The sequence below is a fragment of the Diorhabda sublineata genome, chromosome 3, assembly GCF_026230105.1.
Source record: "Diorhabda sublineata isolate icDioSubl1.1 chromosome 3, icDioSubl1.1, whole genome shotgun sequence".
Classification (NCBI taxonomy): domain Eukaryota; kingdom Metazoa; phylum Arthropoda; class Insecta; order Coleoptera; family Chrysomelidae; genus Diorhabda; species Diorhabda sublineata.
This window is the reverse complement of record NC_079476.1, coordinates 21,875,295-21,903,030: the sequence shown is the minus strand read 5'-3', so window position 1 is coordinate 21,903,030 and position 27,736 is coordinate 21,875,295. Positions and strand designations below refer to the sequence as shown.

At 30.9% G+C, this 27,736-nt stretch overlaps 2 protein-coding genes across 4 annotated transcripts in view; one reads left to right on the top strand and one right to left on the bottom strand.

Annotated features, from left to right (window-relative positions):
• LOC130441079 (protein nervous wreck) overlaps positions 1 to 7,832 on the top strand; it is a 29,967-nt gene extending 22,135 nt beyond the window's left edge. The window contains exons 14-19 of the mRNA XM_056774600.1: positions 198 to 410; positions 581 to 832; positions 1,270 to 1,518; positions 1,605 to 1,639; positions 2,814 to 3,122; positions 5,174 to 7,832. Coding sequence (XP_056630578.1) covers positions 198 to 410; positions 581 to 832; positions 1,270 to 1,518; positions 1,605 to 1,639; positions 2,814 to 3,122; positions 5,174 to 5,359 — 1,244 coding nt within the window. The 3' untranslated portion in view covers positions 5,360 to 7,832. The remainder of the gene's footprint in view (positions 1 to 197; positions 411 to 580; positions 833 to 1,269; positions 1,519 to 1,604; positions 1,640 to 2,813; positions 3,123 to 5,173) is intronic.
• A 1,317-nt stretch (positions 7,833 to 9,149) lies between these two features.
• On the bottom strand, positions 9,150 to 27,660 carry LOC130441078 (transcription initiation factor TFIID subunit 1). 3 transcript variants are annotated; one of them, XM_056774597.1, is made up of 29 exons: positions 27,266 to 27,660; positions 26,980 to 27,205; positions 26,174 to 26,407; positions 25,909 to 26,124; positions 25,660 to 25,857; positions 25,414 to 25,530; positions 24,623 to 24,786; positions 24,062 to 24,282; positions 23,775 to 23,934; positions 23,463 to 23,703; positions 23,257 to 23,391; positions 23,019 to 23,185; positions 22,256 to 22,433; positions 21,947 to 22,088; positions 21,345 to 21,475; positions 20,938 to 21,285; positions 20,003 to 20,308; positions 19,820 to 19,943; positions 19,436 to 19,765; positions 18,765 to 18,897; positions 18,305 to 18,476; positions 17,331 to 17,582; positions 16,597 to 16,741; positions 16,081 to 16,374; positions 15,032 to 15,174; positions 14,713 to 14,841; positions 14,171 to 14,447; positions 13,818 to 13,940; positions 9,150 to 13,608 (listed from the first exon to the last, which is right to left on the bottom strand). In XM_056774597.1, the coding sequence occupies exons 1-29, from the start codon at positions 27,388 to 27,390 to the stop codon at positions 13,388 to 13,390; spliced, it is 5,652 nt and encodes a 1,883-aa protein (XP_056630575.1). In that variant the 5' UTR covers positions 27,391 to 27,660; the 3' UTR covers positions 9,150 to 13,387. The 3 variants fall into 3 exon arrangements, with proteins under 3 accessions (XP_056630575.1, XP_056630576.1, XP_056630577.1); XM_056774598.1 differs by having other exon boundaries at positions 25,414 to 25,527; XM_056774599.1 differs by having other exon boundaries at positions 17,331 to 17,570; positions 27,266 to 27,564.
• Positions 27,661 to 27,736: the final 76 nt, after the last annotated feature.

The following is a 27,736-nucleotide window of genomic DNA, read 5'->3' as shown; positions in this document are numbered from 1 at the left end:
CTTTTCATAGTCGACGAATACTAAGATTATGGGCTTGTTGTATTCTACACTTTGTTCTATTAATGATTGTTATCACCATGAGATGGTCATTTGTTCCATATTCAACTCGGAAGCCGGAAGAAACGATTCCACAATTATTTGTAGCAGTTTTTAGATAAAATTAATAATAGAAGTATAATTGTTATTATTATTTTCAGAACGTGAACAATCAGTTACCACTCCCGGTCTACAAACGCAAATATCCTTTTCTTCCGTTGATTACACAGTTGATAACGAAGAAGAGAATGCACAACAGGCAACTGAAACCACTCAGTCTCCCGAACAAATTTCGGTTATATCTATACCACAAAAAACTCCGGACGGATCTATACCTGAATATTGTATAGCATTGTATGATTACGAAGGTGAAGGTAAGAGTAGTATAAAATATATTAATGAATGTTTCTATGTTCGTGTTGGCAATAAAAAAAACTAAGCATCATTCTTTAATATTTTAAAAATGCTACATACAAATATGAAAAAAATATTACGCAACTTTAAAAAAAATTGTATTATTGAGTCAAATAATGTGTTTTTATAGGTGGTGAAGAATTAACCTTCGAAGAAGGTCAAATAATAAAAATATTGAGTAAATGTGCTCACAGTATAGACGACGGATGGTGGCAAGGTGAATTGGACGGTCACATAGGAAACTTCCCTTCTTTAGTGGTAGAAGAATGCGACGAATACGGAGAACCGCTTATTAACCAATGGGATGAAACACCTCCGCCTTCAGCTCCACCTATTTTCACTCCACCAAACGTGCCCGATTATTTACCAGACAATGAGGAAGGTAATTTCCACATCTAGTATGCGCTACTGAAAACAAATATCTTTGAATGTTCACAAAGAGAATTCAAATGTATTTGTTTTGAGTGAGTAAGTTTTCAATTGAAATTTCACTTAAAACCTAAAACTGGTACCAAAAATCTTCGAGCTCTAGTTACCGCTCGGTATGATCGTATATAATACGAAGGTTGCTACTTAAGTTTTGAAATAGGCAAAGAAAAACAAATATGATAACTGGATATGGCTTTACAGTTTGTCAAAATATTCTCCATCGAGATTCATGAACCTTTGCATGCGTTTGAAACATTTGTCGAGGCATTTTGTCTTCTGTCTTCTGGTGTATAAAAACGTTGACACTGCAAACCTAACCTAACCTAACATAAATTGCTATATTGATTTGTAAGTCTGAAAAGCTTCATATTAACCGTTATTACTTAACAGGCGACGAAGTGACGATATCTTCACCACCTCTCCAGCCTCCTCCAGCTCCGCCTGTAGAAAAACTAGACGAAACAATCAACGAAAACGGTGAATTATACGAAAACGAAACCGTCGAGGAGGAGGGAGACGCAGTAGAAGCAAAAAGCTCTACTAAATCGTGTAAAAAAAACTTTGCAATGTCGCTGTCTCGGGACCAACAATACCAATACGGAAGTCAATTTAACGAATCGTCCGACACTCCTGTACCGAGTAAGTTATTAATAGACAAAAAATCGTGTCCGTTAATTACATTTTTGTCTCGAATTAACGATCATTATTTTCATTGCTGCTTCTAGCGATTGACGTGCCTACGGTTGAAATTTTTGACGAGGTATGATTGCATGCGAAGAAATATTTGAATCAAAAATTAAACTTCTAAGAGACAGAATGCATCACGATTACTATTAATAAATCAATAGAAAAAATATTAGAAATTGGCATTGTAATTTCAATGACAGCTAATTACAAAATGACATTTCATTTATTATTTCCTGATTAAAATTTTTCGTCAAGCTTCGAGTTACTTTTCACAGTTTTCATTGCGGTAATTATATTTGTAGTTTCCGCCATGTTTCTGATGTCATCTGTCAAACTATCACAAAGATTAGTTCTAATACTCACAGTTATCGTTTTCGAGTCAACATGGAGGAACATCCGGGACCGTCTCTAGCTACCCCAGAATTGGTTGATTGAATCCGTGCCAATGTAATTGATGATCGTCAAATGAAAATACGTGAGATAGATAACGGAGTAAACATGTTAATATTCGCATGAAGGGTTACGTAAGAAATAGGAGTTCCGCGATTGCTTAATCCTGATGAAAAGCTCACTATGCCCGATCGATGACATACCTTGGGTAAACTATTATATATCAGAAACAAAATAAAGGCAAATTAATGGGTTTCATCCGAGAAAAACGCTCCCAAGAAAGCAGTAATCGTTTTTTCGGCCAATTAACTCATGTCCACTGTATTTTGGGATTTCCAACGTGGCAGATAATGATAGAGACAACCACGTTTGTGCAATCCACTAGATTTTACGTATCAATAAGACCGTGGTGTGAAAGTGTGAATATTACTATTTGTTATCAAGAAATTTATATGGGAAAGAAAACAATTAAGAACGGGTGTCGTCATGAATAGAATGTCGAACATCTTTCTTCGAACCTGTTATTTCACTACAGCTGATAATAAATCATCAATATACTTACTATATCTAAGTTAAAATCTAATCATTAAGGAAAACTTTAACGTTATCCAAATTGTCATAGTTTATTTGCTAAAAACGAAGCGGTGAAAACGAAGATGAAATAAACAGATTTCTTCGGGACATCCCATAAGTCCAACGTTATGTCATGCACAACCGATTTTCATTGAAAAAACGATTTTATATTATTAAATGTTATTATCAATCAATTTATATTATTTCACATAATCGTGAAGCATTCTAAATAATTTGATAATATATTTTACTTCCCTTTATAATATTACTCAACAAATCTTTAGAATTCCCAAGAGGTATGCCAGGACGAAGGACAAACTGATAGCGATTATGGTTTGTGTGCAGCCCAAATCGTCATAACGGCTGCTACTCCTATGATCGAAGAGGCTGCCACTCCCTTCCCACCTCCAGAAGAATCGACAGATAACCACAAAGATGAGACTGAAGAACCAACGCCGATTCCGGAAGAAGAATCGGACGGATCGAAGCAAGCCACGCAAAATCCATTGTCTGATGAAATAAATTCACGACAAGAAGCAATAGAAGATATGGAGGAGGTGTTCGACGACCACCATGCCGACACTCCTTTTGTTGTAAGTGTACTCATTATTCGATTATGATTCTTATGAGCTTGTTTTGAACAAAGTTACAAAATCTGTGACGACTACGCTATAGTTCTTACTATCTGTGTACAAAAAAAACCATTAAATATGTTTTGTACTCGTGAGCTTTATTCAGCTTCTCTAGGAGGCTAAGCAAGAAAAAATTTTCTGCGTTTTGGAATAATAGGTATGGCTATTAAACATCAAGGATATAAACTATTTCAGTTCTTTCAGGTCGCGTACTGACTTTTCTTTCGCAGCTTCTTCGGATTCAAATCTTTTTCCTCTTAAGGCAGATTTTATCTTAGGAGACAGATTAATATTGCATAGTTCAAGATCTGGTGAATAGGGCGGATGCTTTAGTACTGAGATGCTGAATTTGCTTGTGAAACTGTTGAAAATGATGATGAAATTACCGTAAATAACTCACGATTACGAATTAAGCTAATGAAAATGGTTAAAAACAATGCTTGTCAAAATATTTAAAATGCTCATAGAATATGAAAAATGCTTGTGAAACTATTGAAAATACTTACAAACATTTTGAAAATGCTTCCAGAATAAGTAAAAAGCTATGAACCTATCGGAAATATCTCTAGGTTACCAAAAATGCTTGTGCAAGTATTGAGAATACTCCTAGGATATGGAAAATGCTTGTAAAACTATCTATTGGGCTCGCAAACTTTCTAAAAATGCTCCAAGCTGGAAACCTCTCATCAGGCAATGCGGAATATACGACGGAATGATTTGATGAAGAATCTTATCGAACAGTTTATCTATTCCAGGATTTTGTCGATCTCTGTGTGTGATGAATCCAGAGTTGTCAAATTCAATGTCAGTTTACTAAAAAGTAGAGATGGGTATCGATGGTTCGATGTTATCAAAACATCGATGTTTTTTCAATCGATGATTTTCTTTCGATGTTTTGCAGTTATCGATGGTTTTAAATAAACATCGATGTTGTGGTAATATCAATAATTCCTAGTTGTTGAAAAGCTACTTCAGTTAATAAATTTCAAATTAGCCAAGACTAATTATTTGAATCCCCTCCCATAAATAAAGAAGGTTGTGGAACACGGGTGTACGTTTTGAGTGAATTCAGAACGCACGGCAAAAAAAGAAACAATCGATAGATAAATCAATGCCCGAAGAACTTTCATTATACTCAAATTCCCGAAACGATAATATTCAGCAAAACCCTCTAGCTTTCTGGAGAATTATGAAGGACACTTACCCTACTATTTTTCAAGTAGTATTCAAATATGTGCCTGTAATCGTCACTTCCGTTCCATCTGAGCGTCTATTCTCCCAAGCAGGTCTGACTTTGAACTCTCTCAGAAATCGCCTCGAGAATATGGCTGCGAAACTTATCTTTCTGCATGAACTAGATGACGAATTTTGGGAAATTTAATACCCAATATTTTTATTTCATAATTTTTATCTTTTTAATATCAATTGTTCTATATTGTTTTTTTTTTTGTTTTTAGTTATTATTACGACTTAAATTGTAAAATTTATTTCTTTTTAATAAAGTTTGTTTTGAAGCACATAATCATGTTTTTCTCCTAATTATTTTTGTGTAATAATGAGTGAAAAATTACAGATTTTTAATTGGGTAATATAGCTAAATACACATTAAAAATAACTGGATTTCGTTTTCGACTTTCAGGATTTTATTTACCAATGAATTTTAGAGAAAAAAAACTTGTATTTACCTATCAGCTATTACGCAAAATAAGTTAATTTACAAACAGAAAAATTAGTTTTTTCATATTTTCATGAAAATACGATCTTGATTGTTTTTTATTCCTTTTTGTTCTTTTAGGAAAACATCGATGTTTCAAAACATCGATGATTTTCTTCCGATGATTATCAACCATCGACGTTCATTAAATGAATGAATGGCAAACATCGATGTTTTGACTACCGATACCCATCCCTACTAAGAAGTAACTTGATTCTATTGACTTAAAAGTCTATATCGTAATGAAAATCTGTATTATTAAACTTGACTTGAAAAGACGATGTGGTTTTATTTTTAGGTGAGCAGTAGTACTGGGAGTGACGGTGAAACTACGGGACCGAGTACAGCAGAAAATTCTGTCAGCCAAGCTCCTCCAATCGATACCGAACCGAAACAAGTAGTGGGAGGAAGGGCAAGCATTCCAGACGAATTAGAGCCACACCAGTTGGCTCGACTTCAAGATCTCAAAGAATCCAATGCCTAGATAATATGTTAAGTCAATGCGGTTTTTTTTCGATGAAAAAAATATTTGAGTATCAATTTTTGAGGAAGTCATAGATTTACATGTGCTTCACAATATAAAAACGCAACTCGTTATCGTCATCAGATTCGATCGCATTAAAAATATGTAATTGGATCAAATATATCAAAGTTCAGTGAAAGTGACGATCTATTAATGTAATCAACGTTTCCGTTAATTTTTGTTTGACATTTATCGCTTCCAGTTGATTTCAAAACAGCAAAAAAATATCATCAAAATTTAATATTAGAATATTAACGATTTTTAATTACATATTCTATCGATCAAATAAAATGATTAATGGGACTGTTGAATATAATGAGAAATAGAATTTGGAAAGTGAATTACATATTTTTATTCGACGTTGATTTAATTGTATTTTAGGTATGATGAATCGCGCGTAAATTTGTACCTACTTTGTTACCTATTTGTTAGTGTTGACGATATTTTCCTGTTAGGAAATGATACTATATATTTAACTAGTTGATTCGATTGAGTTCTCCTTTTACATTATGGATCAAATTGATTCGAATTGAGATATCGTTTCTTACATGCATTACTTAACAACTGAGGAGTATTAGGAAGTGACCTAAACCTGGGCAATCACATAAAACTTTCCATCGACTCAACTATTGCGTTAAAATCGAAAGACGTCGACGATTTCACCTGGACTCAACTATTTAGTTGTTAGTACACACAATAAGATCTCGATCATTCCTTATTCTTCTCTTCTTTAACCGGCGCTACGGTCCTTTGAGAACCAGCGTCTCCTCAACAATCGACTCCCAATCCTTTATGTCTTTACCATGGTGCCTCCAACGGCGAACCCCTAGCTGGATCAGGTTCGCCTCTACGTCCCCCAATCAACGAAGGAGCGGTCTTCCTCCAGGAACTTTGTACATAGCTCTGCGCGGGTATCGACCAGAAGGCATTCTCTACACATGTCCCAGCCACTTCAGAGGCGCCACCAAATCTGGCTTACCATGCATCTGTCTCAGCTCAGCATTCCTCCGAATCCTCCACGCAAAAATCTTTCATTATTGAAAATCAGCTCACTTGTCATCGTTGTAGTCCATGTCTCACATCATTTTGTGACTACGGGGCGGATTATCATCTTGTAAATTATTTGCTTTGACCTTCGTGCTCTCTGGACTGCCCAGAAGCATCTGTTTCCCGCAGCAACTCTTGCCTTGATCTCTGTTGTCACTTCATTATCTTCAGTTATCAAGGCACCAAGATATTTGAATTGGTGGAACACAGGGAAGCGATGTTCCCTTTCCTTATTAATATAGCAAAATGATCAATCGAAGAGCTCTGGCTGGTGCTCTCCTTTATATAGAGGATAAAAATAGGAAAAGAAAACGAAGATACTGGGTTCTGTACTAAATGAAAACTTACACACATTACATGGTAACTTGAAGAATTATCATGGAAAAAATTTCAGAGCTTTACAGAATGGGCGGAAGAAGTTTCAACGAAATCATTTCATTATCTATGAAGACAGATCTCGTCATTTCAAGAGTACTTTAGCTTCGTCCAAAAACGTTAAAACACAACTGATCTAAATAGTGAACACACTGTTTACACTACCACTACACCATAATTCACAATTACACTGTCTGACGTACGTAGGTAAACTAAGTTGGTTATCGAAACACGCGTCAGACAGAGTAGTTGTGAATGTCGGTGTAGTGGTAGTGTAAACAGTGTGTTCAGTATGAATAGCAGGTTCCAAAATTTCCAACTTCGTTCGATATGAATAGATCGTCGGACTGTATAGTTGGCTGTATGCGCACTCCTATTTGATTTTATAGACTTTTCACAAACAACTAAATAGTTTTGTATCAGAAGTTGTATGTATGCGCCTAGCCTAATCTCAAAGTTGATTATTATAACTTAATCAATTTCACGGAATGAAAACAATAAAGATTGATTGATGCTTTAAAATTTTTTGTTCTGATCAAATATTTTTGGAAAGTTGGTTAGCTCTTTATTTTGTTTTCTTTGTCTTTGAATCATTTTTATATCTATACGTATTTCTTGCTTCTCTTGTCATCTTCCCAGCACTACACCATAGCACTACATCTAAATTTCCCAATAAATATATGCTTCCACTTCGATGTCACTTATTTGTACCTGTTTTTTTGTACCCTATACAACTGAGAAAGTGCCCATTCTTCCTTCCAGAGATAAAAACGCGGCAGCTTTTTAGGTTTTTTGGAACACTTTAATTTGTACAGTGGAATCTATTTAACCGAGCCTTATATATCTGAGAAACCTCAGTTATTGATAATTATACTAAGGTAGGTAGCGACACTTTTTCATGAAACATTTCTGTAACTGGAAATTTCGAGACGAGACGAAAAACTCAGTGACGACATTATTTCTGAATTTTTAGAAAGCATGCAGAAAACGTTTATTAAGTACTTTAGAGAGAGTGTATTAAAGTGTGACGCATAAAAAGCCTTAGACATCAATGGTTGATGATATATCTGAGCAAATTTATAAACATCTTAAGCAACTAATAATCTAATCAAACTAAAATAACTGATTTTTCAAGATAATAGTTGTTCAATACAACATAGGTATATATTTCCTTTACATATGATTTTTTCGGAAACTGGGTTAATGAAAGACCTCTATAAGTGTGAAATAAGTCCTTTAGAATTCCAGTTAAATAATTTTCACTGAATTTATTTTTGGTTTTGTTCCTTTTTGTATTGTTTTGAGTTTCATTATAATCAATTTGACGTAAGAGACAATTCATTTCAAGGCAATTTGGTTTGTTGTTAGTTTTCGTAAAAATAAATTAGAAAAAATTCGTGATAATTATCAGAATTAATGGTTCCGACAACGTAGCATTGTAAAAAACGACAAATAGATGAAAAATATCAGAAAAACTATTTATAGCGTAAACGCCGTGGTTAGAGGTTTTTGTTGGTATAGACAAAAGAGGGCAGATTATCATTTAAAACGAAAAATATTATTATATATATTATATTCAATAATTTTGGTCGATTTAAAACTAATTTTAAAATATTTGAATTCTACTGTTAAAACTATCACTATCTTATGTTTTCTTTAACATACTGTAACGTTTCTTGGTTAAAAGGTCGTCAATGAAATTGTTCAAGTTAATTTAATACTTCATTTCACCGTACTATCACACTAATTACTTACGATTTAGTAGCTATCTCTTCACTTTATATATCAATTGATACCACCCAGACTGTTTTGTATCATTAACCATTTATAGTATTCACTTTTTTTTCTAAGTAAGTACTAGCATTAAATTTTAGTCCGTCTCGTCTTTGAAAAACAAAAATCAAATTGTTGCTAATCTACATGGTGGTTCGGCTAGAAAAAAAATGATTCCAGATTTTTTTCGATTCTCGAGACATTTTTACAATAAACAATTTTCATAACTATCGCTATTGACCTCTGAGCAATAGATCTCGAGATATATGTGAAAAACTGATTTTTGTGACCTTTTGACCTTTATAATTTTTTTAGCCGGCAGCATATCAATGTCGACTTTTGACATCTTCATTACAACCCCTTAATTAAGGTGCACACAAAAATTAAGCTCATTTTTCTGCAGAAGGGGGTTTAAAATGCCTAAAATGACTGGGCTATATTGTCATACTGGATAAACAACGATTTTCTTTCCTTTTTATATAGAAAATTGATTATTTACAGTGCTTATTCTTTAAAATAAATATATTTCGCCGAAAAAATGAAAATAAAACACCACTACTAATAACAATTTTATTGTAAATAACACAATGTTTGTCCCCAACACAATATGGCGGTTGGTTGTGATTTCATCTCTAAATGACTGAATGAGTTGCTATTAACATGAATATTTTTCTTACTCTAATACAGCACTTTTTGACTGCTCATCGTAGCAATAACTGTGCTCTTTTGGCTAAACCAGTGTGTTTTTAGGAAGGCTTCTCGTTTAATTTAGTCGAATCTACATAGATTTTAGATTATGAAGATAGACTGATGGCAGTTGCAATAATGGGTACCGGTGCATTCCACCATAATTTGTTGATTTCAATGTTTCTTTCGACAAATTACCTAAATTATCTACAGTTGTTTTGTATTTTGTATGTCTATTTATTATAATTTTATTATTTATTGATAGCATGAACAATTGAAATGGCAGCATATCTCAAAAATATAGTTTTTTGACGTAAATTTTATCCAAAAATTTATAAATACAAAAATTGGAATTAAAACGATAGAAATAATATAAGCCGTTAATGAGAAATGGATGTTATAAATTCTATCATATTATTGTTTCATATGTATAAACACGTGTGAAAAATAAAAAAGTCAATGAACTATGAGAAGTTGGTGTAGGTCAGTTTGAATGAATGACTTGCTTTTTTATTGGTCTCTTTTATATTCTAAGAATGACAGAGAGTTAACAAAATATTTTGAAAATAATTTCATTATAAACAAATTTATTCAGTAAACTGTAGACAACTAACAACATCGATTGAAAACATTAAATTTAAATTAAATTAAACGTATTTTTCCAAACTACTAGGTAAATATCATCTTTTGTTTGTATTTACAGCCTTGGGTCTTGAGATAAGAATTAATCTGAATGAAGTAGTTAAATATAAGAAATTCATTTGTATATACACGAAACTACCAAAAAGATGCACAAGAATTTTATTGGCCATATTAATAAGATTTTTAATAACTCGTACATTTGTAACACTACAACTTTTACCCACGTTTTTATTGTTTTCGAAATACACCTTATAGATGTGTGGTTGTTTTATCTTAGAAAAGCATTTTAAACAGGTATATTATTATACTATTCAGATTAAAATTTCGAATAACACTTTTTATTGTTTATAAAACAACAAAACTTGTATTCTGGGTTTATTGTTCACCTCTATTGAAGTTTGAAAGAAAATCAACAGATGTCGCTTACTTCGTAATTTTCGCGAATATCGCACGTTTATATGTATTAGGGGGCGTCTATTAATCACGTCTATTAATCACGTGAGGCGGTTTTGGACATTTTTTTCAGCTAAACCCCTTACGTAAATAATGGCCGCCCCCTTACATATATAGAGAAAAGAAGAAGATTAGGTCATAATATGCACAACTGCTCCGTTTCATTTGTATTGTATACTTTCACCCCATTTAGTTCACGTACTGTTTTATTACGAATTATATTTAAAAAATATTTTAAATAAGTGTTTTTCTTCAATTTAAAAGTGGAATATAAATAATTATGGAGTGTTTTATGTGCGACACTTTGCGTAAAAATGATAATTTTCGTCAGAAAAGAAAGCAAATTAAAATATTTACACAAGAAATTTTCAAATCATGAAAGTCTTAGTTGAGAGCAAGATAGTATCATAGACATAAATACAGCAACGTTGTGCTACACATTAACCAGTTTTTAAACGTCTCAAATTTATTGATAAAAATATTTTCACCTAATCAAAAGTTACCTACTGTGTTTACAATATGCTACCATTTCAAATAATCATTCTATTTGAGTCAGTTCAAAAGAGTTGTTTTCTATTCGATTAACCTCTGGTATTATATTATCTTAGTATCTAATATTTGTATTATCTTTAGCAATAAATGTCATCATTTGTAAATATGTTAATCTATTTAACTAATTTTAAATTATATGTTTTATTAGATGCGTGTATAAACAGCATAAAGTCATTATTAATTTATTTTAGAATTAACATTTCCACCTACTATATTGGGACGTCTAATTGGCCACTAAAAGAGATATTTCATATTATTTTTGTTTTAATGTCTGTAATGGCAAATTTAGAAAGATCTTGAAACATATAAAAAACAAAAATGATTGAATAATATTGTACATACTAGGAATTTTACTTTACTAAAAATTTTGACGCTTCTATAAATTAATCCAATCCTGTTCTTTATAAAAATGGCGCTGATGTAGACAAAGGGAATGGTATGAATGTAGCTCAAGCAGTTCATTATTAAAAATTTTAACGGCTTGCGCTGTACAAAATAATGCAGTAAAAAAATTTACCCTGATGCTAATGTGACACCACCCTTATTTAAGGCATTTCAACGGGCACATTATTACAATGTATACTGCAACAATTTGACTTTTATTTATATTCTTCATTTCTCCTGTAACTTGGCCTTTGAAACCTTACGGGCTGCGGATTATCTATAAAAGTAGTATAAAATAGGAGAAGTTGGCAATTTTTGATAGATTGTAGAAAAACATCAAAATTTTAATAGAAAATTATAAACGTGAATAATATAAATTCCGGCGTAATTGTACAATATTATTTAAAAAAACTGTTGCACGTGAAATAATTTCCAAATCATTAATAACACAGCCACAATTTTACGTTATATTGATTTTTTATGAAACAATATTTCCTTGAGGATGTTAAAAGATGGCACATAAATTGTTCTATAAATTTTATTTTATAATATGCGAGGGAAAAAGTTGAGCCTTAAAAAGGTTCTGGGTAGATTAACCACCTTGTATATAATTAGAAAAAAATATTTTATAACAAATGGCATCAATCCACATATTTCACACAATCAGCAATGAACTGAAGTAAAAAACTCCAAGAAGGTAACACAATCACTATACATATAATTTAAATAATAAAATGAATTAATGAGATTTTGTCTATTGACATTTGAAAATTTATTGATTTGTTGATTCGTTGTTGTTCGTTTAAATTGTTTTTTTTTCATTTATTAATCGCCCCTCACTGCTAAATATCATTATAATCAATCTCTCTACTTTATTGTATTGAGAATTTTTGAATAAATATTTTTTGCTGTTGCATAAATATTGAATACATTTTTTAGTTCAATATCGGTTTTCCCTCCAAGCCACCACGTCTATATAGTTTTTTTTTCAGTTCTAATTACTCCTATTCTCAAGTACTTCTGCTGATATCATCTTACTTTTCATTAGTTGAATGAATATTTGAATTTTTCAAATAATTTAACAGAAATATTTTATGATTCCTGTAAGATGTTTTTAGTGGTCTAGATTCTCCTGTGCTACCAGTTGTTAGAATCAGATTCATAAAATTCCACAAATATCAATGTAATTTGCAGTCCAACTCGATGTGATTCAGCAGCTTTAAATAAATTTATATTCAACATCTTCATTATATTAATTTAGTAAGTACAGTAGGAAGACAAGGATCCGTACAATTTAAACGCAATGATGATTGCTTCGGATTTTCGACGTTCCACTGTATTATAATTATTAGCAACATAAAAAAAGTTTTTATTTGTGGCATTTTTTTAATCAATGTTATCCTAACGTCTGTCGTCAATTTAGAAGACTACAAGCTGTTTTATGCGATTGTATTGAATTTCCCGTCTTCTTTCAGCGGTGCCTTCTCATTATAATCTTCGATCTTTCACCTGTAGATATTATGTGATTATTGTTTAACCCATAAAAAATAACTCAAAAATCGAATATAAATAAATCATCCATTATGTGTAATAAATATATTAAATAAATTTATGCAGCTAACCTTATTGTATTTAATTATCCTTTAATCCCATATCAAACATATTTGCTCTTCTTAGTGATTACTAAGAGAAATATCAATACTCGATGACTTAAAGGTATTGTAACACACTGGAGAGTAAATTTAATAATAAATTTAAAACATTAGCAAACCTACTACTTGAAATTTTAACGTTTTTATAAATTCTGACTATTTCTGTCTGATTTATAAATTAGCTAGAATATTTCCAGAATAACTTGGAAAAAAGGAAAAACATATTAAAACAAAATAGTGACTCAAATGATGAAAAGCGATACTACACTGGTATAGCCATGAACATCAACAAACCACAACATTCTCTTTATAGGATTATTCACTTTTAATTGTTACTATTTACTATGAATTACAAACCTTTTTATATATACAATAAATTAAACTTAAATATAACACGTGGCAGTAAATTAACACCCACGTGGTTTTAAAACCATATGTCACCAGCACCATCTTCGTCTGGGAGAGTTTCTTGATTTTCCTGTGGAATGTTCGTACCTTCGTCATCACTTTCACTAACAGCTAGATCATCATGAATTTTCATAGCAGTTTCTTGTTGAAGTTCACTTTCATCGACTTTGCGAAGAGGAAGACCAGACATTAAAAAGTCTGATGGATCATAATTGGGATCGACATCTATACTTTCCTCTGTAATAAAGGAGTTGAAATAAATATTACATATGACAAACAAATAATGTTTTTAATAAATTATCTTGATTTTAAATTTATTTTAATTAACAACGAAGTTTTTTATAGAAAAAATCTACCCTATCAAATTATTATTTAATACTGATAACTCAGAAACATAAACAGACTTAACTATAAAGGCTACTACTTTAAGTTTCAAGTGTACATACCTTTGTACATAAAGGCTTCTGCATTGTCTGCTTCGGGACCCTCGTTTGGAGGATAATATCCCATTGTTCCTAACTGTACCATAGCTTCAGCAGCCTGCTGACTATCATCATCAGCAACGACACCTTAAAAAAAAGGAATATTAAATAAGAATTAATTTAAACCACTTCGAATGTAGATTTATTGTTGTATTACAACATTCAATCAGAATCTGTCACAACAGTTGATATGGTTATTATTTTATCTAAAAACAATTTTAGATGCAGGCGGATACTACTAAACCAAAGTTAGAGTTTAAACAATCTATGAAAACATAATTTTTATACTGACAAAGACGTATTCAAAGAAGATATACCTTCCATTGGCATCTCCGCTGAAATAAGGATCCCCTTAGTATCATCTTCAAATTCATGTAGAGGAACTTCATCCAGCTCTTCTTCGCTTGAAAATTGAAGGTCTTCCTCCAAAGTATGTATTTCTTCCTTTTTAGGATTTTTCTTTTGCTGTTTCGGAGGAGGAGGTAACAATGAGTTTTCGAGTGCCTGCATTCCTTCTCCTTCAACATCTATGAGGTCGAATTCGTCTACCTGTGATTTTACAGACGATAGATGATCAGGTGAGCTTGTTTGACTCTAAAAGAATATGATCAATGTTATTTAAATATTTTAATGAATAATCAAAATCTCAAAATTTGGAAGTAGTAGACTTATCAAATTTCTCATTATTTACATGAAATTAACAATTTAACTAAAAGAACAAAAACTTCAAATATTCTCCTTGTTTGAAAACACAAATATAAGTATCTAAAACAATGACATATTTTTGTTGCTTTCATTTCAATTATAAACAAATAAAAATATCAGATAATTTAAATAAATTTGAATTGCTAGAACTTACACTTCGATCTGGTTCAGCGATAGTGTAATTTTCTTCGTCTCCACCTATCCAAGATTGATCATCATCCAGCATGGCCCTTTCTTGAGCTAAACTCAATCTACTTTCAAGTTGTGTAAGGTGCTCATCATACTAAAAATGTGATCAATATATTGGCATTGTTTGATATTATACTTTTATTAATTTTTTAATAAAATCAATTAAAATGATATACATCATTTTAAGATTTCAATAACAATTTTGTGTTACGGTACTATGACACTTCAAACCCACTTTAAAAAGTATTATTTTGTGAGAATATTTAGTGCAAGATGTACTTTACCTCATCTAAAGTTTCCTTACAAGCTTTGACTAAAATTTCTGCTTTCTCAGTGAAAGTAGAATCTTTACCATTGTACAAAATGCAGTTTTCTAATATTTGTTCGACATCTAGTAAGTATTCATGCCTACTATGGTATTTATGAGCTAAAAAAGAGTGAAATCATTGTAATAAAAAATTTTTTTCTATCTATAAAACAGACATCTGTACAAAACCAGAAACCACTGAGAAATAGACTAACTCTGACCAAGACTTTTTTCATGATATAGAAATACTGGATGATACGAAAAATGTCATAATATAAGACAATAAAGTAAACGAGAGTGATAAATATCAAAGTTAAAATATAATTAATTACAAACTTCTCTTTCAATTTATTTGTTCGATGTTAATTTCTAAATACTTATAATAATTATATTGAATGAAGTACTACAGGCTCGAAATCTAAAAAGAAAAAATATTCATGGTTACAGTTTACAAATATGCTGTTATTTGACAAAAAGTTTTAATGAAAGAACTTCACGTTTCTCTCATTGTCTCAATTTCATAATGCCCAATATTTTGAATTCTTTTTTTAATATTGATTACAACTTATTAATAATTTTTGCTGCCAAGCAAAACAAATAAACTTATTAGAATATATTTTAAAATCTTCTTGTCTAAATAAGGAAAATTATATTAACCACAACCACACACTTAATTTCAAATTAATGACATCCCTGTGCAGATGTAGAAAAGTATCTAGGAATAAGCCTTGCCATGGGAATATGATGGTCCATGTAATACTAACATATTGTAACCATTTAGGTTATGGGGAGGCAATTTGAATATGAATCAAGTCTTCAAGACTGCACAACTTTCAGCTCAATTACATGGATAATTGGATAGTAATTACATGTTCTAAGAATGAGAGGAGCAAATTCCTTTCTCCAAGTGAGAAGCGTCAAATAAAATAAGGACATGCTGTGTACTTACACAATTTCGGTTTTAAATTTGCATCCAACAAGTTCTAGACTTATTTAGATTTGAATTATAACATAAATAATAATTACCTGCCACTTTCTTTGATATAGTTTCCAAATCCATTGGTCTCTTAACAATACTGTAATAATCCTTAACTAACTTCTTATTTACAGGTTTAAGGAACGGCCATGATTCAGACATTGTTTTCAATTTTGCATTGGTCACATTTTCTAAAATGAATGTCAAAGCTACCTGATCATTATCATCTAGTAATGGGTTGATAGCTTTTTCTAATCTCATAAGTCGATCTTCTTTTTCTCCTAAACGTTCTACGCATTTGTTGAGCATTCTTTGAGCGGCTATTGTGAGACTACTTTTTGCTCCTAAAAGAATACAAATCTATTCAAGTACACTCAGAATGATAGTATTGTTAGATCAAATATCAATGAATAAAAGTAAGACTAAGGAAAGCGAAAAATATAAAAAATGATACAAGATTAAAGAATACAATCTTCCTCTATGCACAAATTAAATCTAACTAAACAAATTTAATATCTTTTTCTTGTTGGCATATTATTTTCAATCAATCATTTACAGGTTCTTACCATTATACATAGTTGAGTTCTCCACAATTTGATTAACATCTGCCAAAAATTCTTCTCTGCTCTGGTATTTTTTCTGTCTCAAATTTTCTCGTATTGTTTGTAAATCCATAGGTCTTTGAACTATCTTATAATAATCTAAAACTAACTACAACAAATATATATTTATTAATAAATCGTACTAGTAATATAAAACGAGAAATGATTGCAAACAACTATTTATTTAACAATAACGGGTTATGCATGATTAAAAGTATTTTAATTCCAGTAAAACCTAAATACACCTTACCAATAGATTCTTTACAAGATACTACTGTCTCGGGATGCACTTGATGAAGTTATATTTAGCAAAAACCGAATGTAGTTTTGTAGAGAAAGGAAAAAACACCAGTTTATATTAAAATGCCTCATAGTTGCAGGCATACAGAAGGGATTTTGCATAAGAAACTTGTAGAATCGAAGCATATGCTCCAATAAAGGGCACAATAATGTAATCCCTAATCCTAAAGCTTACTGAAAGTTTGTCTTCACATATTTTTCTAAGAAAAGTATTGAAATGTGAAATAGATTAAATATTTCATATAGAGAAATTGCAGATGAATACTGAAACTTGAAAATAGACAAAATGCAATAAAAAATCCATATATTGTCAAATTTCAGATTATACTATGATGCCAAATTGTTTAACCAAACGTTAGAAATCAAATTTTGAGTTGAAATATAGCAAAACTACTTACCTTTTGATTAACGGGAAACAAAAATGGCTGTACATCTGGTAAGTTTCTCATTTCATTAAGAATATTTTCTAGTATAGTGGACAGAACGACAACAGGATCAGTTCGCCTTCTATTTGCAGGCCTGTTGTGTCTTTTTAGATAATCACAATGTAAATCTTGAACACCTCTTCGTCTCTTTTTACCGAGTGCATCCTTTGGAACTTTCAACATCAAACTCTTACGTTTGATTTCTTCTGCATGCTGGAAATAATTCTTTGAAATAATACATGAGCAACAATTGAAATAAAATCGAATCTATAAAAAAATGGATATAAAAATATTATACATTCCTCACCAAAATGATTTTGATTTTTTTAAGCTTAAAATTATTGAACGAAATAACTATATAGAAGTGGAATTAAAACTTAACAAACATATATTATATTTTTCAATTTCAACCACCATTGTAAGAAATAGAAATATATCAAAAAATGGTTTAAACAAAACCTAGAAAACCGTGAAAATCAAGAGCATTCCACATGTCAATAAATCTAAGAAATAGAAGGAGGTGTATTGAATAAAGCTCATGAATCCCAAGAAGCAACGTTAATGAAGATAAATATGTAAACAACGTTTGAGTTATAATGTATCATAGATTAAATATAAAAGATCGAAACCTTGGCATTTTAAAAAACTCTTGGATACTTTTATTTTGAGTTTTCAACCCGCAACACCATTTGAAATCACATACTAGAAAGGACAATAATATCTACAATGAAATTATAAATATATGTAAAATTTCAATAACTTACAAACAATAATTGTCATCTAACCAAGCATTATTCAAGATTCCAAAGAATAAACCACTTGATAAGATTTTAAGGACACAAAATATATTGTAGACATTCTTAAAATCAACAAATGGAGAGTTTCCAACAAGTTATATATCAACTTTAGATCATTGAATATCAATCACAGTTTTAATAGTTACTTACTTTCAATAACTTGCCAGATAATTTCACTTTTGTACCATCAACATTAACAAGATCTTCATCATCGGTATTGAGTTGCTTTTCGATATCTTCTTCTTGTTCCTCTGTCATTGCTACATTTATGGGAGGATTTAGTTCTGTTGTATTTTGGTATAAGGGGCAAGCTTTATTTGTCCTAAAAATAATTCAAATATTTTAATTATAAATTGTTTGTCGGAGTAAATTTTGTAATTTTAATTATACATTAAGATTAACATAAAATCCATATTCGTGAATAAATAGTCTTGATTCTATAAATTTTATGTTTCTAAACGAGTAATGTATTTTTTTAGAAGACATTTTTGAAATTAAACAAAATATTATGAGCTTCTGTTATATTTTTATTAAACTATGAAGATATGTAATATAATTAGTTGAAAAGGATTGATTCCATAATACCAACTAACTAAAATAATTATATTACCTCATATGACCAACATTTCCGCAAGCTCCACATTTCAATTTCAAATCTGGTTTGAACTTTGTTTTCCTTCTAGGTTTTGAAGGTGAAGATGTAATTGTCTTATTAGAAGTTGGAGTTATGGGAGTTGAAATAGCTAAAAACAAAAATAATAATAAAACACTACTTTGGATAAATGAAATAAAGAAATAAAATGGAAGTTTTTAAATTCTGAATTTACTTTGTTTATTATGTATGCAGAAAAATAAAAAGAATGTTATGTACTGAGTTTTAAGGAGAAATAAAGATTCATATAGTAAAAACACGTAACAGACTATGAGTTAGAACATGAAAAACGAAGCACCATAGGATGCAGTAGATGGGAAGATAGAAGTAATTCGAGAAAGTAGATTAGCGCCAATACCCATTTCTCTATCTAATACAGTTCTGTGTTTATGAAAGTTCAAAAAAACATCGATTGTTTGATCTATTTACTGCATTGTCTAAATTTCTTAAAGTATAAAAATTAGCGAATGCATCCTAATAATTCTTCTGATTTTTTTAGAAATTGTAATGGTCAATGGTCTTGAAATTTTGTATACTAAGATAAATTTTGAACAGTATCTATTATGAGAAATGTTTAAAAATACTGAATGCGCTAATTTTAAAAAATAATCCTTAGCATTGTGACTTACATTCGCTAGGATTTGGCAACTTTTCAACAGTAGTTCCTGCAGGAGGAACAATGGGAGAACTTTGAATCTGAGAATGACTTCCCCCCATCTTCTCTTTTTCTTGATTCCTTTTTATTCTTCTGAGTTGTTCTTGTATCCTTCTTTTTTCTCTCTTCATTTCTTCTTTTTGTGCCTCATCGAGAGTCGCGAACTGCCTTATGAATTCTTCATCTTTGGTGGTACGGATTTTAACATATGCGTCTATCACAACGGGTTTTCTAACTAATTCAACTCTAGTATATTCTCCACCTTGGGGATTTCTAAATGTTCTAATTATCTTCAATATCCTTCCTAAAATAATGATAAGGTATATTTTTTTATTGTAAATTCATTAGTAGTAATTACCTTGGTTATAATTTTGATCTTCACTTTCATCTTCATTCTTCTTTTTTTCTTTCTCTTTTTTCTCACCTTCTAATATCATCTTTCTTAGCTCTTGTCTTTCTTGTTCTTCCCTTTCTAATGACAACTAAATGATAAAGTATGTATAATAAAAACATTTATAAGAACCTTCAACAAATAATTTACCTGAGAACTAGTTTTCTTATTTGCTAACATGTTTTCAATGTTTTTACCCATTTCTTCAATATCTTCATCACTTTCGTCTTCAGAACTTTCCCCTTCGTCTGTACTTAAAACTTCAGCACTAGCAAGTACTCGATTTTGTAGGTCAAATATTCTTTGACATTCCTCTTTGTATCGTTCTTGATGCTCAGCTATGGAGAACCTGTTTCCTCGAGAAAACTTATCCATGCCTTCTTCTCCAGCTTTTGCCTTTTCTGTAGACAAAGTTCTGACGACATCAATGACTTCCCATCTTGATAGTTTTTTTATCTAAGAATATAAAAAATATATATAATTCCTTATAATCTTTATTGTTTTGTATAATATTTATACACCTGGGTAATAAACAGCAAAACATCAAAAATTTGAGTATTGTTCACAGAGACGAGATACAAGCATTTTTCTGATACCCAGGCCCAAAAATTGGAAAAAAGTACAGAATTGGTGGTGTTTTATGGAAATATTATTGAGCAGATTTACATGCTATAATAATATATATAACATTAACAATGTTATATATATTCACATCTTACAAGAGTATTCGAATAGTCTTTCTTCTTGGTATCCCAGATTTGGCACTGTCCCCTATATCATCTATTGCTATAAGCAACTTAACGATGATATTGAAAAGATGCTGAATATTCACTTTGATAACACTTTTCAGAGCTATTCCAGTTAAGGAGTCATACAATAACAATAAATATAAATATGTGATAACACAGTGGAGGGAATTTCCATTTAGAATTAAAAGAATGTACTGTGAAAATTAAATATTTGTAACAATTTTTATCAATCGAAGCTTTATCATTTAGTAAAATTTTTTTAATGATCATCTTTGATAAGATATTAACTTTGTGCATTATAATACCCAATGAAAAAACAGTACCGATTTAACTAACCTCGTCTTCTGGAACTCCAAATTTTCTTAATAAAGCTTTGGCATTATTTAGAGATAACCTTCTCAAATCTGCATCAGTACCAGTTACAGTTCTCTTGGGTTGTGACTCTTGTTCTTCTTTACTTTGTGTAGGTTTGTTAGGTACGCGAACATAGCTGAAACCTTCTCCACAACCTGTTGGATCTGCAGGACCAGTAAGTTGTAGTAAGCATTTTCCCTTCATAGCTTGGATATATGCTCTTGTTGTATTCCAAGGGGCTACTTTTACTTCGTCGTCCATTTTTAATTGCATTTCTTCGTCATCGTCTTCAGCGGGAGTGAAAAGAAATTTTTCTCCGTATCCAGCATCCTATAAAAAATTATTTCATACAAATAATATGTTTCATTTTATTAAAAATTATTATGTACCTTCAAACGCTGTTCAGCAGCTACCATACTAAAGTAAGCACAACATTGCTCTGGAGATACCATAGCCCTGATTTCTTCTTCTGTTGGTAGACGAAATTCTGGTTTGATAACCCACCAGTTAGAATCCATTCCTAATGTGGAAATACAAGCAATATTTAGTAAGGAGATAAAGGCAACAAAGACCTAATGAATTGAACGAAGGAAAGAAACTATGAATAACAAGTTGTATAATGTATATTGCAGGTGGATTTTGGTACAGAGTGAATGATCAAGAGGACTATGAGTGGTCATTGACAAAACCTAAGATTGAAGATCATGTATAACATAACTGAAAATGAAATAGTAATGACCACAAATATGAGGAGTAAAATCCAAGCGGCAGAATGAAAATAAATGTGGTGAAACGTGGAAATTCAACAAACTCTTAATAGCAAATAGTTTAAATCAAAAAAAGGACTGGTATTTGAAGAACCACCATTTAAATTAAATATACAACTTACAGAAAGTTTTTTATAACTAATTAAAAAAAGCTAATTTGAGAATGTTTTTATAAATTAGAAAAACAAAATTATTCATTATTTTTTGAAAATGAATAGCCTTACCTGTTCTTTTGAAGTCTGCACACAATTTCAAACGTTTCCTTATGCTACTTTCAGAATGAGACGGGAAAGCCTTTTTAATATCGTCCATTTTTATTCGTCTGGGGTTATGCTTACTTTTCCAGAATAAACGATATATGAATACCTAAACAAAAATATTAAAACTGCTATAATTATAACATATTGTTTAACCTATAGAGGAATAAAAATTCTTTGGGTACATCTAATTTTACTACAAGTACCAATAGTGGTACTTGTAGACCACCCTAAGCTACTCTTATATAGTAAATTACTACTTCTCCTTTTACTTACCTGCAGAAAATCCCTAACGAAATTATTAGCCCTTTTGGAATTAGGACCTGGAACTTCGTACAAAGGACACTCTTGACCTGCTACATAAAGGGCATCTACTTCTCTTATATAATATTGACTGCGAGTCCTTATAATGAGGAAATCAGTTTCTGGTGGTGTATGTTCATAAATCGGGGCCCTACAACCATAATGAATTTTCAAGTGTAATAAGATATATTACAATGTTTCACTATCATAATTTCAATTAAGAAATAACTAATTTTTGAACTAATTTGTACATTCTTAGAAAAATTGGTTTGCTGAAGTTCACTTCATATGATGAACCAGTTTGAACAACTTACTAATTGTAGTACAGTGAATAAGTGAACTTGTACTACATATAATATTGATAATTTAACAAAACAAATGTGAACCGAATTTAGAACCTCACTGACACATTTCAATTATACCTGTAAAATGGAATAATTTATTTTACTTTCTATTTAAATTCATTTTGGTAGATTGGAGTTAGATTGGTTAACAATGTCTCATTGATATTCTTAAATAGGTTAAATTCTTTTCAAGTCTGTATATTACTGTTCCCTCTATTGAAGTGCTGTGAATTATTCTAGATGGTGTATAACAATATAAGAGCTAAAGACATAGATGGAAAATAACTTCAGAAAAACATTAAAATTACTAAATGATAAACTATGAGGGTGAAATCCAACCCATTTTCCTTCATTATGAAATTACCCAAAACAACCAAAAGTTTTATATATACCTGTACATATTATTTTCAATTGCTTGAATAGACTGCCCGGGATGCAAAATACCCAAAAATGGCGATGTATGAGCATATGCTGTCTCGCCATATCTATAAGTTGGCGGTCCTGAATCTTTAGCAGCTTTTCGTTTGTAATAGTTCTTTATTTTAGAACACATTCCAACCTTAAATTAAAAAAGAAGTATGTATTACCTTATTAATTAATAAAGGGTTAGAAATATTAACATGCACCTACTTGATTCATCAATGGTGGATGTTCCTCACAAAATTCAACGAGAATTAAGTCTCCATCACGACCAGTTAGATCTTCTGGTGTTCTCATAAAGAAAACATCTCCTCCACCTGACGCCATTCTTTCTGCCTCTCGTTGCTATAAAAAGTATTATACCAGAATAAACAAATAGTCAATCGAATTTTTTGAAAATAGCTCAGATTACATACCTTTGCCTTTTTCTTGATATGTTTTACTAAAGGCATAACACTATTTGGACCAGGCTCAAAAAGAGGACCATGTGAAAATCGTTTTATAGGAGGTCTGTGGAAATTTCTTAATCTCATTTGACCCATATGAGTTTGAATGAATGGAGCTCTTAATTCCACAACTGGCGTTGAATGCTGGATTAAGTTACCACCTCCAACTTTCAACCTCAATGTGGTCTCGGAAGTTCTCGGTTGATAATATCTAAAATAATCACAAATTTTTCATTTCCCCTCAAACTATGTAATTGGCTAGTTAGGTAAGTCAAGACTTACATATCATTTGATATATTGAATGGATCTCTGTCAGGCGATTTTGGTGGAGGAGGAGGTGTATCTTCTTGTAAAACATTAATTACACCAGCTTTGCCAAGTAAAATCTTTGACTTCTTTACATGAGGATGAGGTATTTTAACTTTTACAGGAGTTGCTTGTCCTAAAGTTAAAATATATATAAAACAACAAATTAAAACTTCTCTTCAAGAATAGTCATTTTTATCATTTACAGCCATACTTTAATGTATGTATAAAATTTATGCTCCTTTCACAAATGTTCTACCTACCAGCAATTTGTTTTGATGGATCAATGTCATCTGGAATACCCAAAATAATATTTTCATCGTTTGGATCTAAGGTTAATATAGATGGTTTTGGAATAGATTTCATATTCTCAGTATCCCAAATAACATCATCTTCCCATCTTCCATAAACTAGATCTTCGTTTTCAACTGGAAATATTGAATACCAAGTGTCATCTTGTTCTGGATCTTGCCTGGGTTTCAGCCTAAATCATATTTAAAAGAGTTATTTCTTCAAATTCTCTCTACAATTCATAATCAATTAATCAAATAATTCTTTACTAATGCATTCCAAGGTAAAACGATAATTCATACTGTTTATTGTTTAGTGCCACTATACTATATGCGATTCAATCACCAAATTATTATCTATAAGGGTCAAAGGTGAACTTGCCATATTGTAAGATTGTATCAGGTATCAGACAATGTAATCGTGATTGTATGTTAGAGATAGTTAACAGTATGTTCAACCAAAATTTTCTTCAGATATGAAAATTATCATCATATTTGAACTTAACAAATAATTTGAACAATAATATTACTCACATTTGTGGTTTAGATTTTAATCCAGGGAGAGGGGGATTAGGTACAGGTGGAAGTCTTACAGCTGTTCCCACTTTTCCAGGTTGGCTAAAAGCCTGGGCTGTTCTGTTTCCACTACTAGGCACCCAGCCAGCAGCATTTGTTTTAGAGCTCAATTTTTGTTGTACCTAGAAAAAAAGATCAAATAAAACAGAAATAAAATGTTATATTTCATCTTAGAAAAATTTTCTTATTACAATTTTTATTTTAATTTTGAGGTACTTGAACACCTCAAATTCAATTCAAACTTAAAACACCTACTTAAAATGCATTTTTTATCTTCTAAGCTCCATAATAATTAATTAAAATAAGCACTATAATTTCCATATGAGAATTGATATTTTTGCATAAATACATACTTTCGAGGCTTAATATTAAGTCTTTTACATTTGATATTTAATATTTCATTTAATTTGGATTAATTTAAATTTGTGGTGAATTCAATTTATTTAATTGACATATTGAAAGAAAATAATGTTAAAAAATTCGTTGCTGTCAGTTGATCATCAAAAAAATTTGTTACAAGTTTCACATTGATTATGGGCAACAATGACCTACATTATTTAATAGAGTACAAAAAAAATTAATTCAAAAGTTTTGGTTCACGTTTTTATACTATTTTAGAAATTTTAATACAACTGCATGTAACCAGTCACTCAATATTTTTTTAATATAAATTCCTTAATTTGGTTTTTTGTAAGTGTGACAAAATGTGTCAAGAACAAAAAGTGATTACCATTTATTCTTGTACTTACTTTGTGCTTTATATCATTACCATCCCACACAACATCATCTTCCCAATGTAACTGAGTCACCATTAAAAATGCATCATCTGGAAAGCCTTCTTCTTTATTTTCTTTATTATCTTCCTTCTTATGTAATAAAAAAACAATAAGTAGTTGAAATATTAAATCACTTTTATGTGAAGTTATTTTAATATACCTATTTAAGAGATAGTGGATTTATTTAAGAAGTATTTTAGAGTTATAAATACCATTTACCTCACTCTCAGTATTTTGATTCCCAACCTTGAACCCATAATTGAAGCCATCTCCAGTTTCAGGTACTTCAAGCATATCATACCAAATTTGAGCTGGCCCGAAACGCCAGTCTGCAGCTTTTGGACCAGTCTCATCTTTTTTTTCAGAATCATGTTTATTATCTTCATTAGGAACCTCAGCTGGTTTCAAAAATAACTCCTAAAATTAATTAGATACTTCAATAGTTTACAACATTACACAATTGCTAACCTCATCATCGTGCATAGTATTCTCAGGTTTTGCTTGACCATAGTCAAAGAACCATCCCCTGTTCTTAGGTTTTTCATCATCAGAATTTGAATCAGTGTCATGTTGATTCATACTTTCCTTGTGTTTACGTTTCTTTCTCTTTTTTCTTACATTTTTCCAAATATTTGGCAAACTACTTGGTTTACCGGGCCCAAACAACCTTGAAAACCTTAAAACCTAACGGAAACTATAACATTATCAAATTTTAGGATTTTGATCAACTTACCTTTCCATGCCTAAAATCTGGAAACAATTCAGTAACATCCACATTTGCATATTTTGATGGTAACATAGCAGCCAATGGGGTTTCTAATTTTTTTCTTTCCATCTCCCCCACTTGTTGGTGTACTTCTTGTACTTTTGACTCCTTACTTGCAGGTACAGGAGGAGGAGGCATAAGTTTCTCATCAATTTGTACTCTTTCATCATCAGCATCATATGAATCGTTAGCACCTTGAGACTAAAAATATATTTTTTTGTTATAAACTGTTTGAGCGTATTCCATCAGTAATATATTTAAACTTGTCAGATCGCCTGTTGTTTAGAAAAAAATTAAAATAACTGTTTCTTAACATTCATCTCTAATAATGTTTTCAACATTTCTATTGGATATTGAAATACCTATCTGAATTTTTTAAGGAAGGTAAATTGTAAATAATTTCTGAATTGTGTGGAATATTTTGGAAGTAATTAATTGCTGAACCAATCAAAAGTGCTCTCAAATTCTCACAATAATTTACTACACCAAACATTTTTGTTTGCCTTTAAAGCATTCTGATAAGGATATTAAACGAAAAATATTTAACAGTACTGACACTAGTGCAACCTGAATCATGAACAGCACCTAAGGCACAAAGTCCTAAGCATTATATAAAAATGAGGTGAATAATTGCTGCCCATTTACTGCAATGACCCATTTGGAAAGTGCCTTTTCAACGTTTAATGAGCAAAAATACTTACCCTTATACCAATCTTTAAAGTTCAAATAAGTACACATTTTTTGCAAATTTCAAATTACAATGAAGTACTCACATCTTCTTCAGCTAGTTCATTAATATCAAAGAAATCTTCTGCAGAAGGTGACTTTGTATCAATGTTAAAATTATCAAATTCCTGACTATTTTGAGAATAATAAGCACTATCTTGTGACAGTTTGAGTAATTCTGAAGATTCATTTCTTGAGGAGAAATTTGTGTTTTCAGGATCACTATCAATATCTTCTTTTATGATTTCTTTAACAAATGAACCAAATCCTAACCTAAAATGGAAAAAATCAACTGTAATTTTTATAATGCACATTAAAATGCCGTCTTCTTACTTTCCGAGAGAAGCAAGATGTTTTTGTTCGGAAGAATCGAAAACATCACTTTCCAAGTTCCCACACTCGTCAATATTACCAAAAAGTATTCCTGTAAGGATACCTTCGTCGTCACTCTCACCCATGTTTATTCATCTATTTAATTTTTATAACAACTCAAGTATTGAGATTTAGTACTACTGGTTAGTTCTGATCAATTTATCTGATCTCCTTGTTGATGTAGAATATCAAAGATAACTTAGTAACAATCATTAACAAACGACTACTTAAAGAAAAATCATTTTAAATAAATAACAATGTCTACAACATTCAATGTTTGATATAAATTGTCGAATTTGATATTTATATTTAGAAATTATTACTTTTGGCCACCACTCAACTCGTTCTCCAACTACAACTGACTGTACACAAATATCATAGATAAATGATTAGTTAATGGTTTAGAGGGATACTACGCTGGACATAAAAGAA

Excerpts from the sequence above, each read along its gene's own strand:
- LOC130441078 (XM_056774597.1), bottom strand. The coding sequence starts at position 27,390 with ATGGGTGAGAGTGACGACGAAGGTATCCTTACAGGAATACTTTTTGGT. Across the intron at positions 23,935-24,061 it reads TCCATCAAAACAAATTGCTG|GACAAGCAACTCCTGTAAAA; the intron begins GTAGGTAGAACA and ends TTTTAACTTTAG. Across the intron at positions 18,477-18,764 it reads GGAAATGTTGGTCATATGAG|GACAAATAAAGCTTGCCCCT; the intron begins GTAATATAATTA and ends AATTATTTTTAG.